At 49.1% G+C, this 16008-nt stretch overlaps 1 protein-coding gene across 1 annotated transcript in view; it reads right to left on the bottom strand.

Annotated features, from left to right (window-relative positions):
• Positions 1-678: 678 nt before the first annotated feature.
• The window catches only part of LOC107113225, a 47150-nt gene continuing 31820 nt past the window's right edge, over positions 679-16008 (bottom strand). The window contains exons 2-4 of the mRNA XM_015414521.1: positions 14347-14538; positions 6262-6482; positions 679-1235 (exon numbers count right to left, since the gene is read on the bottom strand). Of these exons, the coding sequence (XP_015270007.1) occupies positions 1018-1235; positions 6262-6482; positions 14347-14537 (630 nt within the window). The 5' untranslated portion in view covers position 14538 and the 3' untranslated portion in view covers positions 679-1017. The remainder of the gene's footprint in view (positions 1236-6261; positions 6483-14346; positions 14539-16008) is intronic.

The raw sequence follows: 16008 nt of genomic DNA, 5'->3' as shown, positions 1-16008 counted from the left end.
TCCTGTGCCACGTTATGTGCCACCAGGTCTCTTCTGACTTATGGCAACCCTATGAACTAATGACCTCCAAAATGTCCTCTCATTCACAGCCTTGCTCAGGTCTTGCGGACTGAGAGGGCCTTTGTGGCTTCCTTGATTGAGTCCATCCACCTCCTGTTGGGTCTTCCACTTTTCCTGCTGTCTTCCGCTTTTCCTAGCAATAATGTCCTTTCTAGTGACTCTTGTCTTCTCATCATGTGACCAAAGTACGATAGCCTCATTTTAGTCATTCTAAGCTTCTAGAGAGAATTCAGGCTTGATTTGATCAAGGGCCCACTGATTAGTCTTTTTGGCTGTCCACAGTACCCACAAAACTCTCCTCCAACACCACATTTCAAATGCATCAACTTTTTCGTGCCCTAGGGACTCCAATACTGCTGAGGTAGAATGGTGAACAACTATTCTCTTTCCTTTTTCATTATTTTAACTGTCAGTCTGCCCACCACCACGACCACCACCACCACGTTCACTCAGAGGTATGTCCCACTGTCCCTTTCTCTTTTTAAAAGACAGTAAATAAAGGTGCAACTCTACCTTACTCTGGACACCCATTTTTGTGTAAGTGATGTTTGAACACGTTATCTCCTTATAGCCAGGTGGACACCCTATAAGCTTTTATCGGCATTTAGTTTTCCCCAAATCTTGCAAAGGTTCATGCTGCTTAGAAGGACTTGGTTTCACAGAATAATGTTGTTGAAATAGCATCTATTGTTATACTCTAGCAGACCCTAAATTGCTCTTGGAATTACTACTGTGTTCCCTGGTACCCCTTCCCCACCTCCAATGCTGGCCATTTATTTCTGCATCCATCAAAAGTATGCATACCGTTTCCAGCACTCCTTTAATCTTGAGTGAGTTTCGACATCAGAGTGATATACAACTAATCTGCAATATGTTCTACTGGCACCAAGTTCAGGCACGCATGTAATCTTCCCGACGTTCCTCTCGGCTTTGAATCGCAGAGGGGACATGCTCCTTCTACAGGTTCAGGGGACCGCCTCTTCCCCTGTCACTTGTTAACCGGATGTCGAGATCTCGAAGTTGGCGCAGAAAGCCAGAGTTTGGGCAGACCCCTCTGTGTTGCCGTACGGTGTTCAAGGCATCCACTAGGGTCTTGTTTTCACAGATCATCAAGAAGGCAAGGACGAGGGTCGCCGAGCGGCTTATCCCCATGGCGCAGTGGACTAGGACTTTGCCTGCAGGTTCAAAGAAGAAGGGTGATCATCATCAGCAATGTTCCCTCTAAGCTGTGGAGTCCTGTGAGCAGGAATCCTACTTTGTGAGCTACTGGGGCATTAAAGTCGTGAGTGAGTGATTTGGCTGTTGCATAAATTAGTTTGCTCTGGAGCCCCATCCTTCCTGAGCCGAGACAAAAAGCTGTGAGCCGGAGGCTAAAATACTGTGAGCTAGCTCACACTAACTCAGCTTAGATGGAACACTGGTCATCAGTATGCTGGCAGGGTTGCCAGCTCCGGGTCGGGAAATACGTGGAGATTTCCAGGGTGGAGGGAGGGAGGCTACAGAGGGCAGCGTTTGGGGAGGGGAGGGGCTTCCAAGGGCATATAAAGCCATAGGGTCCAACTTCCAGAGCAGCCATTTTCTCCGGGGGAACTGATCTCTGGTGCCTGGAAATTGGTAGTAATCCCAGGAAATCTCCAGCCACCACCTGGAGTTTGACAACCCCGTACGCTTATGTCAGGGTAAATGGCATGGGGAACAGTGGAATATATACATAAGAAGTTGCTGCTGCTCTTAAAATACACTGCTCCCTGAAAACGACACCTAGGCTTTTATTGAAGGCAGCCAGTTGGTTGTTCTGACATTTACTGATGAATGTCAGAATCTTCTGACATTTTCCCATAGCCTGTTCAAATCTGGTGACTCACCAGCAAACGTCAATATTATGTATTCATCCAGCTGACTCATGGCTGAACAGAGAAGCCCAAGCAGATAAGGTGGGACGGAAACGTTTTAAATCGTGCGGCTGTAGCACACTCTACTAGACTCGGGAGCGGACTGCATATTATTTTAAGTACCCTGTACTGCCTACTCCTGTATGCATTTTATTGAGTTTCTTTTTCTTCTTTCGGGATGCTTTGGGATGTGCTAAAAATAAGATTATTTTTGGTTCCTTTTCCCTTTTTTTGATTTGATTTGATTTATTAGACTTCTATCCCGCCCTCCCCCGCGAGTGGGCTCAGGGTGGGTTGCAGCATGTCAGTCAGCAACAGAATAACAATCAGACATTGGGGTTTAAATAGAACAAACAAATTAAACAAAATTAACATTAAAAGATAAGATTTAATATTGAGTTTCAGTCCAATCAGATCGACGGCAACTAGTCAAGGCAGGTTCACGGTGCCTCCTGCGATGAGGCTCGGCTGGTCTCCGGGAGCGGGGCAAATGGCACGAGCCATACGGGCACCACCGCAGCGGTTGTGAGCAGGGGAGGCCGGGACGGCTGGGCGATCGGCACCTCAGCCAAAGGCCTGGCGGAAACAGCTCTGTTTTACAGGCCCTGCAGGATTGCAATAGATTTTTTAAACATGTAATCGATTTTTTTTAATGGTTTGTTCCATTACATTTTCTTCAGTTGATCTGTCAGTGTTAACTATTGTTTTTAACTCCTGTTCTTTTTGGCAGGGAACAGGTGTTCTCACCATTGGAACTTCCCCCCATCTAAGAGGATGAAATTCTCAGGCACTGCACCGCTCGCCCAAGGGATCCGCTCTGTCTCGTTTCAGGTAGGGACGAGAAATTACCTGCATGAGAGAGAACCTGCAAGGACTTGCAGTGGCCACCTCATTCCCCTGTATTCTCTTCCACATCCTATTTCCTCTGGCAGCCCCCACACCAAATTGGGGTTGGGAAATTCCTAAAGGTTTGGGGTGTGGAAACTGGGGAAGGGCCTCATCAGGGTGTAACCCCATACAGACCACACTCTCCAAAGCTGCCATTTCATGCAGAGGCCCCGATCCCCGTCACGTGAAGACCAGCTGTAATTCCAGATCTCCGTGGCCTACCCTGTCTGCCTGCACATGTGTTGAGGAGGGCAGGGAGCTGTTCCTGTTGGCAGCAGAGGAGAGGACTCGCAAGGATGGACGGGGAGGTACTGGCTGGATCTCAGGGGAAACCTTTTTCTACAGGAAGAGTCGTGCAGCGGTGGGATCCGCTGCCTCGGGAGGTGGTGAGCTCCCCCTCCCTGGCAGTCTTGAAGCAGCGGCTGGTCCTTCGTTGAGCAGGGGGCTGGACCAGATGGCCTGTGGGGCCCCTTCCAGCTCTGTAATTCTATGATTCGTTTTGGCAGTTAAGAACATAAGAACATAAGAGACGCCAATGTTGGATCAGGCCAAAGGCCCATCCCGTTCAACACTTTGTGTCACACAGTGGCCAGAAATACCAGGTGCCCTCAGGAGGTCCACCAGTGGGGCCAGGACATTAGAAGCCCTCCCACTGTTGACCCCCCCCCCCCAAGCACCAAGAAGACAGAGCACCACTTGCCCCAGAGCCCCTATCTATACCTTGTGGCTAATAGCCACGGATGGACCTCTGCTCCATGTGCTTATCCAATTCCCTCTTGAAGCTGTCCATGATTGTAGCCGCCGCCACCTCCTGTGGCAGTGAATTCCATGTGTGAATCACTCACTGGGTGAAGAAGTACTTCCTTTTATCCGTTCTCACCCGACTGCTCAGCAATTTCATGGAGTGCCCACAAGGAGTTCTTGTATTGTGAGAAAGGGAGGAAAGTACCTCTTTCTCTACCTGCTCTATCCCATGCATCATCTTATAAACCTCAGTCATGTCACCCCTTCCTATTGCTCATAACCACCAATCATTTGTCTTGGAGAAGGGAACTATTGGGCAGTGAAGTATATGGATTAGTGATTTTCCCTACCCCACGGTGGGTTTCTTCCTATTGGGAAGACTGGCTTTTCCTTCTGTTTGGTTTTTCTCCTAATCCGGCCTGCTGCAAAAAGATGTCGCTGCAACTCTGATGAGCAATGACTTCACAGCCACCTGCTCGGAGGCAGTCCCTGGCAAGCAGGGTCAAGGGAGGATCAGTTTACCCCGGGTCTCTGGGCTGTCTCCCATCAGTGGCATGAGAAGAAACCGAATCCCGTCCCTAAATATAGAGAACAAGAAGGGGCCAGTAGAGATATCCAGGCAGCCACAATCTCTGACTGCAAACCAGCTTTAGAAACATGTGGATTTTTTTAATGTTGGTGCGGAATCCAATATTTCAAATCCAAAATGGATTCGCGAAGCTTTGTCCTTTCGAAGCTTTGAACACTGATATAGTTGAGATACCAAATTTTAAGAACTTGAAAAACTGACATATATCATGTTGCCATTTGCAGTTCTGACGCTGAACATTCCAACGCCTCAGCTGGAAACTTAAGCTGTGGCATCAACATTTTAGTTTGGCATGTGAATGATGGTGCAGATTTTATGATCTATGCAGTCCGGTTTATTGTCAGTCCTACTCTACAGGGTCCCAACATCTGTTTCCAAAAGAGGAGGCCCTGCATTGCTCGGGTCTGCCTGGGTTGTGGGCCCAGCAAGAATTATGCCCCTAGAATAGGGTTGTCAGTTCCCCTCTGGCCGCTGGTAAGGTGTGGGGGGACGGGGTTGCCATCTCCAGGTTGGGAAACTCCTGGAGATTTGGGGGTGAAGCCTGGTGAGGACAGGGACCTCAGTGGAGTCCACCCTCTGAAGCATCCATTTTCCCCAGGGGAACTGATCATTGTAGTCTGGAGATGAGCTGGAATTCCGGGGGCTCTCAAGGTCCCACCTGGAGGCTGGCATCCCTACCTTAGACTGAACTGGATTCTCCCATTCCCTCTGCCACCAAACCCTGTACTCCTCTTTAGATAACCAGGCATTCTACATGCAACATCCCAACATGAAGTACTAAGGAATATGTTTACGGATGAACATATGGAGCAGAGGTTCATTAGCCAGAAGGTATAGATGGAAGACTCTGTCTGGGGCAGGGATGCTCTGTATTCTTGATGCTTAGGGGGCAACAGTGCAAGGGAGTTCTGGCCATGCCGGTGGACCCCCTGATGGTATCTGGGTTTTGGCCACTGTGTGACACGAAGTGTTGGACTGGATGGGCCATTGGCCTAATCCAAAATGGCTTCTCTTATGTTCTTGCTCGAACAAGGCAAATAGCTTTTGTTTTTTACTTCATTTATACCATGCTTTTCTCTCCAAGGAGCTGCGGTGGCTCAAGTGGTTAAGACGCTGAACTGCAGGCTGTGGAAGGTCGGTAGTTCGGCAGTTTGAGACCCGAGTGTGCCGCATGACGGAGTGTGCTCCCGTCTCTAGTGCCAGCTCCTGCCAACCTAGCAGTTCGAAAGCAAGAAATTGCAAGTAGATAAATAGGTACCACTTCGGTGGGAAGGTAACAGCGTTCCGTGCGCCTTGGTGTTTAGTCATGCTGGCCACATAACCATGGAAACGTCTTCGGACAGCGCTGGCTCTTCGGCTTTGAAATTGAGATAAGCACCGCAACCCTAGAGTCAGACTCGACTGGCTTTTGAGCAAGGGAACCTTTACCTTTTTAAATAGGTACCACTTCAGTGGGAAGGTAGCAGCGTTCCGTGCACCTTGGTGTTTAGTCATGCTGGCCACATGACCACGGAAACGTCTTCGGACAGCGTCTTCGGCTTTGAAACGGAGATGAGCACCGCAACCCTAGGGTCGGACTCGACTGGCTTTCGAGCAAGCGAACCTTTACCTTTACCTTTCTCTCCAATGGGGACCCTCACTGAGAAGTATTTTTTTGGTACTTATTAAAACAACTCTTCAATAGGATAACACTCCTGATATTTTATGAAAATGATAATCATGCCCTTCCCGACTTTCCTGTAGGAGTTAAAACGATAATCTTTGATCTGCACCCCCCTAGCCAGGAGCCTGTGTGTAAAATGCCTACCGGGTTTTCCAAGGATACAGATGCTGTCCGGAGGGCTGCCAAGCTCCAGGGGGGGGGGGGGGGGCTGGAGATCTCCTGGAATTACAACTAATCTGCAGGTGGTGGAGATCAGTCCCCCTGGAGGAAATGGCAGCTTCAGAGCGCAGACTCTACAGCATCGCCTCCCAGCTGAGCACCCTCCCCTCCCTAACCTCCACTCCCCCCCCAGGCTCTGCCCACAAATCTCTAGGAATCTCCCAAGCAGAGGTGCTAACGCTAGTCACCATTCCTGTGATAATTACCCCGAGGAGAGTTCAGTGCCGCTCGTATGTATCTGGCGGCTGGATGGAAATAAATGCTGAGATCAAAGTTTGGATCATCGTCGGCTTCAACTCCATAGTAGTCCACTGGGAGGTCTTTGTAGAATTTGGCCCCTGTGTCAATGTGGAACCTTCCAGCTGCTGCGTTCACGATGTGAGTGATGCCCATTCGCCGAAGCTGCTCTAAGTCCCGGGCGATGTATCTGTTAAAAAGATATACAATAGATCACGTGTGGCCAAACTTGCTTAATGTAAGAGCCACATAGAATAAATGTAAGATGTTTGAGAGCTGCAAGAAATGTACAAATATTGCGCACACATTTTAAATGGAAAATATGCAAATTTGCCTTTTATTGACATTAAATGAGACTGCCAAAAATAAAAACAAAAGGGGTAAAAACAGATATTGATAATGATATTTATTTGTCCAGTGATATTTATTGGCTAATGATATTAATTTGTCTAAGAGAGAAAGGTGGAAAGAAAGAATGAATGAAAGAGGTGGAAAGAAAGAAAGAAAGAAAGAAAGAAAGAAAGAAAGAAAGAAAGAAAGGAAGGAAGGAAGGAAGGAAGGAAGGAAGGAAGGAAGGAAGGAAGGAAGGAAGGAAGGAAGGAAGGAAGGAAGGAAGGGAGGGAGGGAGGGAGGGAGGGAGAGAGTTCCCCTCCCTGGGTAGCCTTGAAGTGGGGGCAGCAGAGAAAGAAAGCAAATTTAACTTTAAATGTGTCCTCCAAGCCTCCCACACCCCCACACTGGCTGGCTTGTCTTGGAGAAGGGATTTAAAGAGCCAGCTGCTTTGAGAATGCATTTAAAGTTAAATTTGCTTTCTTTCTCTGCTCCCCCCTCACCTCAAGCCTACCCAGGGAGGGGAACACTGGCTGGGGAAGGGAAGACCAATCAGGGAAACAGGCCTCCCCTTCACTTCCCCAGCTGCCCTGCCAGGAGCCACACAATACGTCTGAAAGAGCTGCAGTTTGGCCACCCCGGCTATAGATTTATATTTATACAGCCTTTTCTCGCTCAGGAAGACTTTGTTCACTTCCAGTCTACAGAAGACGGAAGAAATAAGTGCAGATACCAAGGACCAAATATGAAGCGATTAGGGCCAACCTGGGAGTCTTGTGCATCTAACCAAACTCTTTGGAGCAGAGGGGTCCCCAGCATGCACCTGGGGGCATGGCACAAGGCCAGCCAGTGGACTTCCTTACTTTTGTTTTGCGTTCTGAGTTTTGAAGATAAAACGCAAAGGTCAACTAGACCAGAGAAAAACTCCCTACCAGCTGACTGACCAAGCAGGACTTCTGGCCACAGGTTCTGCAGGTCTTAATTATTGTCACTGAACACAACCAAAACTGGATTCTGCCCTCCACCCCTTGATTTACACAGTGGGAGGGCTTCTAGTGCCCTGGCCCCACTGATGGACCTTCTGATGGCACCTGGTATTTTTGGCCACTGTGTGACAGAGTGTTGGACTGGATGGGCCTGCTCCAACATTGGCTTCTCTTACGTTTTTAAGGTCAAATACTTGCTTTTAACAGAGCGGTTTTTATGGCTTACATGAATGGCTGAAGCTTTGGAGCCAGGCAGATAGCTCGTGGCAGGGAGTTCCAAAGGCCCAGGGCCACTGCAAAGACCTATTGATATTGCCTCTCAGAGTAGTGGAACTTGAAAGAAGATTTCAGCACAGGACCTCAGTGAATGGGGAGGAATATGTCAGAGAAAGTACTCATTAACATGTGCCAAGTTATAGGCTATGGTTATTTTTCTCATCCTATTTTCTTGTGTGTTAATAGGAATTTTCTATTGTTGGAGAGGGGGCCGCCAATCCTCTGGTGGGGGCAACGGCTCCCCCAGTTCTGTTTTCTGCCGTTTTCTGATCAGAGTGCCAGCAGGAGAAAAATAAACCAATAAATAAACAAACTGTTGACGTGAAGGGGTGATGCCACTTTGTGGGGAAATTTGGAAGTGGCATCAGTCTTCTCTAGCAAGTGCTCTGCAGTAAAACCATAAAACTTCTGGTGATTCCTAGAGAAGACTAGCGTGACTTCTGGTTTTCCCCATAAGTGACATCACATTGTCCTTGATGGCAGCCCCCCATGACGCACCACACCGTCTGCCACTGATAGCCAGGCCATGCATGTCAACGCTACCATGGCAGGAGTTATCCTAGGAGGGCCACTGACTGCTAGGATTCTGTTTTTCAACAGAAGTGTCAAGCTTAAAACAAGAGGCCTGCAGATCAAGCACTGTTGGGATTCTTATTAAGTAAGCAGAGTAAGAGACTGAGTCCATGGTGTGTTTAAAATATAAAAGTTTACTATAAACCTAACATGGGAAAAGGTACACAGGATATGAAAATAACAAAGAGCTAAAATGCCTACATCCTTACAGTTACAGGGTAAAAGGCAGGAAGAATGGAGTCTCCTTCTTCAGTCAGAACAAAGACAGGAAGGAGAAGCCAATATGCTAAATACTTGACACATTGGTTTCCAATCAGACTAGCAAGTTCCCGGGCATTCTATTGTCTAAACAGATTGGTTACAAACAAACATGAAAACGTCCAGCGAAGGAGCATCCACCACCTCCCGAGGCAGACATCATTAACCCTGAAAATTCTGAAGTGTTTTGACTTGTAACACCCAACAAGCAGGGCTATTTTTGGGGCAGGAACGCACAGGAATGGAGTTCCGGCTGGCTTCAGAGTTGGCCACGTCCACTACAGCCAAAACACCTGTGCTCGTGGCTACAGAGGGAAGGCCTGAAGAGTGACCCCCCCCCCAGCGACTCCAAAGCAGGCAGGCCAGGGGGGGGCCCTGGAAGGATCGGGGAGGCATTTAAGGGCCAGCTTGCCAGGCATCTCGCAGCCGTGGGGCAACTGGGCAAGTCAAGGGAAGACATGGGGGTGTGGCCTAATATGCTAATGAACTGTGCTGTTGGGGCGTGTGGCCTATTATGCTAACGAGTTTCTGCTGTTGGGTGTGGCTTATTATGCTAATGAGTTCCTGCTGCGCTTTTTCTACAAAAAGAGCCCTGCCAACAAGTACCAATGAGGAGAGAAGGGCAGAGAGTTCAACCCAAGCAATAAGCACAGTGGGCTGGACTCCTCCCAATCGTGGGAGTCAGGTGACTCCAGAAAGCCAGTCCCTTGCCACAGCCATCTTAAGTAGCTTTTAGATATGCCTCCATTTAGGGGAACCTAAACAACGCAAGGATTTGAGGTCTTCTAGAATTAAAACTGATTTCCAGATGACAGAGATCAGTTACCCTGGAGAAAATAGCTGCTTTGGAGGGTGGAGTCTATGGCATTATGCCTCATTGAAGTCCCCCCTCCCTCACCAGGCTCCGCCCAAAATTCTCCAGCAATTTCCCAGCCCAGAGATGGCAACCGTACCACCTCCCCTTCTTCTGCTGTGGTCTGGCTCCACCAACACATAAAACGGTGGGACATTCTCCTATCATATACAGTAAATGGTCCTGATCCACTCAGTTACTGCCTCCAGGTGCCTTTGTAGTTCATGGTTAAGCCAGGCTGCTGAGATTATCTTGAGGCTCAGGGTGCATCACAACAATGCATATTAACAGTAAAATGCAATAAAAACAATTAGCCATACATTACAATCAATCAGCCTATATAAATCAATTAATCCTGAACAATTAGATGACAATCCATAGTACACATAACAACTGCTCCCAGAACTCTACACTTGAGTGCCCGTAGATGATAACATACGAAGGCAAATGGGGGGGGCGAGAGGGAAACAGAAGGAGGCGGGGCAGGTAAAGCGGGGCGGGGGCAGCACGGGTGGGATTCTGCTGTCAGTTAACACTGGGAACCAACGGCTTTGGCTTTTACCTGCTCTTCCCCTCCCCCCCGCACGCGAACTTTGCTTATTGGCTTCAGCGTGTGAGGGGGGGTGTTTGAACCTAGTATAATTCAGGGTGCCATACTGTTCCCGGGCATTCCTCACACAGGCAATACACATGTCACAGTCCTGGTGTACCAATAAACAGAAATATTCTTATGAAGCACACTGTGTTGTGTGACCTGACTATCGAACCCTGACATCTGCCAGGCCTGGTGGAACATCTCCATTTTTGCTGGCCTGTAGGAACTGTATTAGGAGCTGCGGTGGCTCAAGGGGTTAAGACGCTGAACTGCAGGCTGTGGAAGGTCGGTAGTTCAGCAGTTCGAGACCCGAGTTGCCGCATGACGGAGTGAGCTTCCATCTCTGGTTCCAGTTCCTGCCAACCTAGCAGTTCGAAAGCAAGATATTGCAAGTAGATAAATAGGGACCGCTTCGGTGGGAAGGGGACCGCGTTCCGTGCGCCTTGGTGTCTACTCATGCCGGCCACGTGACCACGGAAACGTCTTTGGACAGCGCTGGCTCCTCGGCTTTGAAACTGAGATGAGCACCGCAACCCTAGAGTCGGACTCGACTGGCTTTCGAGCAAGGGAAACCTTTACAGTTAGGAACTGTATTAAGTCCTGCAAGACTTGGATCTCACTTGGGAGAGTGCTCCCCCAGGCCGGTGCCAGAGCTGAAAAAGATTGGATTTGCTTGGATTAGCAACTGACTCCTGATTTTCCTGCTCCTTTGGGTTACACTCTTCCATGTGCCCTTCTCCTATGTTGGGAGCTCCTCCGTTTCCTGAGATACCTCCTCCTCCTCCTCCTCCTCCTCCTCCTCCTCCTGTTGCCCTCTCAAGAGTGCTTCATGCGTTCTGTCCATGAACTCTTCACCTTCCCTTATAAACTGGAGTGTGATCAAGCGTGCTTCAAGTCCCTGTATCTTCTCCTCCAGGAGGGCTACCAATTTACACTTGCTGGAAGAGCAATTGGTGTTACCCCCAGGTAAGAGTACAACCATACCATAGATTTTGCATGTCACTGCCTCACCTCCCTCCCCAGGCATGCCGCTGCGACCCACTGTAGAAATAGTTCAGTATTCTTGCACCTCCCTGATAACTCCCCAGCCAAACTGCCTCAAAAGACTTGCTGAAGCCAGAAAAGCTTGGCACATATAGGATGTAAGAGCCACTCAGCTTCTTACAGGGCCCCTGGGCCTGACCCCCAGGCTAAGAGCCCCCCATGGGGCAGGAGCCCTCGAGCCCTCACCCTTTGGCTCATGCTTCTGGTGAGGAGGAACCTTACACAGCTCAAGGCTCACCCAGTCAGCCCGAGGCAAAACAGACCCTCACGGCTCTGTGCTCTTCTGAAGAGCTGCTCAGAATGGAAGGGGAACTCTCTCCTCTGTTTCCAGAGTTTTTATCACCCCACCCCACCCCACTTCTGTAGGATAGCATTCCTGTCTCTTGACCAAGGTTCCCTCTAAGCTGTGGAGTCTTGTGAGCAAAAATTCTGCTCTGTGAGCTGCTGGGATTAAAGTTGTGAGCCAGCGATTTGGCTACTGCATTAAATTAGTCTGGTCTGGAGCCCTCCCTTCCTGAGCTGAGACACAAATGTGTGAGCCGGAGGCTAAAAACCTGTGAGCTGGCTCAAACTAACTCAGCTTAGAGGGAACAGTGCTCTTGACCCTTCCTAGTTTTATGGCTCTAGGTGTGACTTAATGGCAGAACACGGTGTAGCAAACCCTTAGAGCAGAGGAGTGGAACTCATTTGTTACGAGGGCTGGATCTGACATAAAATGTCACTTTGCCAGGCCAGGCCCCCTGCGCCATGAAATGCAATGCCAGGTACCGGAGATATGAACGACAGCAGGTGGTAAGCTCCGACTTGGTGTATCCTCACCGCAAGGCTCCATGGGCTGGGAGGGAGTCCAAAGGAAAACCCACATGGGCAGACTGGAGAGCCAGCAGGGCAGCACTGGGCAGGCGCCTCCCACACTGCTTGACTGCTGCAGATGAGGTTGTTCTGCCGTGCTGAAGCCACAATCAGAGTGGCTCTGCCCCCCCCCAGTCTCCTGTTCCCTCCCTTGCACTAGTTGCTCGCGGACTGCATAAGAACCCTTGACGGGCCTGTTCCGGCCCCCGGGCCTTGTGTTTGACACCCCTGCGTTAGAGCTTGAGTACTCTGTGCTCACTGGAGCACTCCCTGGAGAAGAAGACCCTGATGCTGGGAAAGACTGAAGGTCAAAGAAGACGGGGACGGCAAAGGAGGAGATGGTTAGACAGTGTCATAGATGCAACGGACATGAAGTTCAGCCAACTTCAGAGGACGGCCGAAGACAGGAAGGCCTGGCTTGATCTGGTCCATGGGGTCGCAAAGAGTCGGACTTGACTGTGCGACTGAACAACAGCAACTCTGTGCTAGGAGTTTAACAGCTCCTGTCTTCCCCCCTTCTTCTCATTATCATTCTTCAACAGGGCTCCTGTCCATGGACAGACAGTATCCACACAGGACTTGAAACACTGGGGTGAAATATTGGGTGGAGGGTGTTTCTCCACAGTAGCAGTAGAAAAGGGCATGAGTCCAGGAGCACCTTAAAGACTAACAAAATATGTGGCAGGGGAGGCGCTTATGTGAGTCACGGCTCACTTCTTCAGAGACCTCCCCATGTAGAGAGGAGCTGTGTTGGTCTGCAGTACAGCAGTTATAGCCGGACCCAGAAGCACCTTCAGGGGCCAACAAGGTTTCCATGGTGTGACCCTTCCGGAGTCAGAGCCTCCCTAGAACTTTGGCTCTCGAAAGCTTAATCCCTGTCCATGGAGAACGAGTTTGGATTCTTCCATTATTTCTGTACAGGTTGGTATATTATTTATTTATTTATTTATTTATTTATTTATTTATTTCGATTTACTATCCCGCCCTAACCCCTGGGGGGTCTCTGGGCGGCTTACAGAAGGTGCTAATCACATTTTTACAGAATCTAACCTAGGGCCACAGACATATATATAGGGGTGGTGACTACCCTACCAGGCACCCTTTTTTCTTGCGGCGGATCTTCGGTCGTTGTCTTGTTCTTGCGGGAGGTAGTCGGCGGCGTCCTTTCCGGTGCTGGTCTTTGAGGTTCCTTCTTCCGGCTGTAGCGATTCCATTTCCGGACCAGGACCACTCGCACTTCCGCGCATGCCCCGCTGCGGCCTCTGTCCTGATGAGGCTCCGGCCTGCTGCGTTGCTCCGCCTCCGCGCCAGTTGGTCCGGCCTCCTTCGCTCGCTCGCTCCTTGCCTCACCAGTCATCATTTTTCGCTGCCGTCGCTCACCGCTCACCGCTCACCGTTCGCCACCGCAACACAGGGACGGGTGCCCCCCTGCTCTAGTAGCAGGTTCCCATTAGTCTAATCGCCCTTTAACGGGCTTTCAAGCTGCTGGTTGGGCGGGAGGTGGGACATAGGGCCGGGTGCTCACCCCGGCCGCGGTGGGGCTCGAACAGCCGAAGCTGTTCGGCCAGATGTACATGCAGGCATCTCTTACCGCCTGCGCCACCGCTCCCAATTATCTGGGCCATTAGTAATCTTTGCTACCTGGTTTGAATATTTGGGTTTAAAAATTCAAAGCTTTGGGCTATGGAGTGCAAGATGTGAGTTGGTAATCACTTCTAGATGCCGCTTAGTGCAAGGCTTGCGAACAGCAATGGAATCAAACGTAACGTATGAGACCCCAGAATGTGCTTTGGGGCAGGTGATTGAATGAAGGGCTTGTGGTTGATTAATCATCTATCCTTTAATGGATTAATGGACTGGTTAAAGAACTTTTGTGTATTTCTGAAAGTCGCTAACTTTTTGAGTGACTGATGGGAATTTAATCGTGAAAGCTACTATTCAACACGCCCCCCCCCCAAAAAAGAAAGTATGTATTTTCTTGTTGGGTTCTCTACAATGGAATTAACTGGAACTCCTCAAAACTCACATACCTCTATCTTGCCCCTGCTGATTAATCAAGGAAAGCTGTGTTGGATTAACCTAGCCGTTAGTAATGCCTGGCTATAAAGAACGCCAGGGCGTTCCCATGTTATTGTTCCAAGTTCTAAGCTGAGGACCGGTGGATGCTTGTGATACCAATGACCCTGGTAGTCCAGTGGAAATAACCTTCTGCCTGCCGTCCCTTGCCCGCCTTTCTTGCCAAGATAGTTATAAATCAACCGGAAGCTACAAAACCACATTTACTTACAAATCTCCAATGTAGAGGTTAGGCCAAACTTCATTGACGTTGCCACGGCATGGTACCGGCGTCCATAGCATCCGCTGGAGCTCCCCGAGGGCTGGTGTTTCATAGCTCTTTGAGCTGTTGGAAGTAAGACTGGAAGCCGTCCGTATTGTGGGACGTCGCAGTTCAGCTCTGTTTAGTGAATCCCAAGACATGCTGAAAGGCAATGGACAGAGATTGACGGTTGGATGTCAGGTAATGGCATTCAAGTGTGCTGGGCTTAGACCAGAGGGATTTAAAGATCCATTCACCATGAATCACACTGGGAGATTTGCAGCCGGCCATTTTTTTTCAGCCTAACCAGCCTCACTGGGATGTTGTGCTGATAAAGGAGGGGGAACCATTTATATTTCCTCAAGCTCCTTGGAGAATGGGTGATATTTATATGTCACAGTAGTCAATTTGGTGTAGTGGTTAAGTGCGCGGACTCTAATCTGGGAGAACCGGGTTTGATTCCCCACTCCTCCACTTGCAGCTGCTGGACGACCTTGGGCAAGCCATAGTTCTGTCAGAGCTGTCCGTGAAAGAGCAGTTCTTGAGAGAGCTTTCTCAGCCCAGCCTACCTCACAAGGTGTCTGTTGTGGGGAGGGGAAGGGGAAGGGAAAGGAGTTTGTAAGCCACTCTGAGACTCCAAGTGAACAGCGGGATATAAACCCAATCCCACAGATAGGGTGGGATATAAATAAATAAGTAACTTCTTCTTGTAAACAGGAAATATAACATTTTGGTTTTGTTTATATAAGGCAGCTTTAACCAATGGCCCAAAGCAACTTTCCTTGATTCAAAAATGCAACCTTAGAACTACTACTACTCCCCCCCCCCCCAGTAAACTACAATTCAAGTATGCAGAACCAATCCCATATTTTTCAGTGGAGCTTGGAGATATCCATAGTGGATTCCGGGAGATTTCCTGCTCCTTGGTTGCTTCGCTTGGGTAACTTGCACAGCCTGAACTGAGATTTGCAGAACATTCAAGGGTGTGTCTGCCAGCCTCCAGGTGGGGCCTGGAGATTTCACGGAATTAACCCCAGATCTACACTTAAGCCATTTCAACTATCGTTGTAAACAACCCTGAACCACTAGGAAAGTGTTGAGTGATAGTGAGATATTGAAAAAATGGTATTTAGCAGAGATAAGATAGTCCAGCAGAGACAGAGTAAAATAATTCAGACTGAGAGTCCATGTGTGATTAAAATATAAAGTTTTTACTAAATCCTAGCATGGGAAGAAGGGTAACTGGGATGAAAATAACAACAGAGCAAAATCGGCTGCATCCTTACTCTACAAAGACAAAACTAGAAGAGGAGAAAGTATGGCTACTCTTCTTGTTCTAGAGAGCCAGTTTGGTGTAGTGGTTAAGTGTGCGGGCTCTAATCTGGGAGAACCGGGTTTGAGTCCCCACTCCTCCACATGCACCTGCTGAATGACTTTGGGCAAGCCATAGTTCTAACAAGAGCTGTCCTTGAAAGGGCAGTTCTTGAAAGAGCTCTCTCAGCCCCACCCCCCTCACAGGGTGTCTGTTGTGGGGAGGGGAAGGGAAAGGAGTTTGTAAGCCGCTCTGAGACTCCGAGTGAATGGCGGGGTATAAATCCAATCTCCTCCTCCTCCTCCTCCTCCTCCTCCTCC

Source organism: Gekko japonicus, unplaced genomic scaffold (assembly GCF_001447785.1).
Source record: "Gekko japonicus isolate JY-2015 unplaced genomic scaffold, Gekko_japonicus_V1.1 scaffold484, whole genome shotgun sequence".
Classification (NCBI taxonomy): Eukaryota; Metazoa; Chordata; class Lepidosauria; order Squamata; family Gekkonidae; genus Gekko; species Gekko japonicus.
This window is presented reverse-complemented; position numbering and strand designations above follow the sequence as displayed.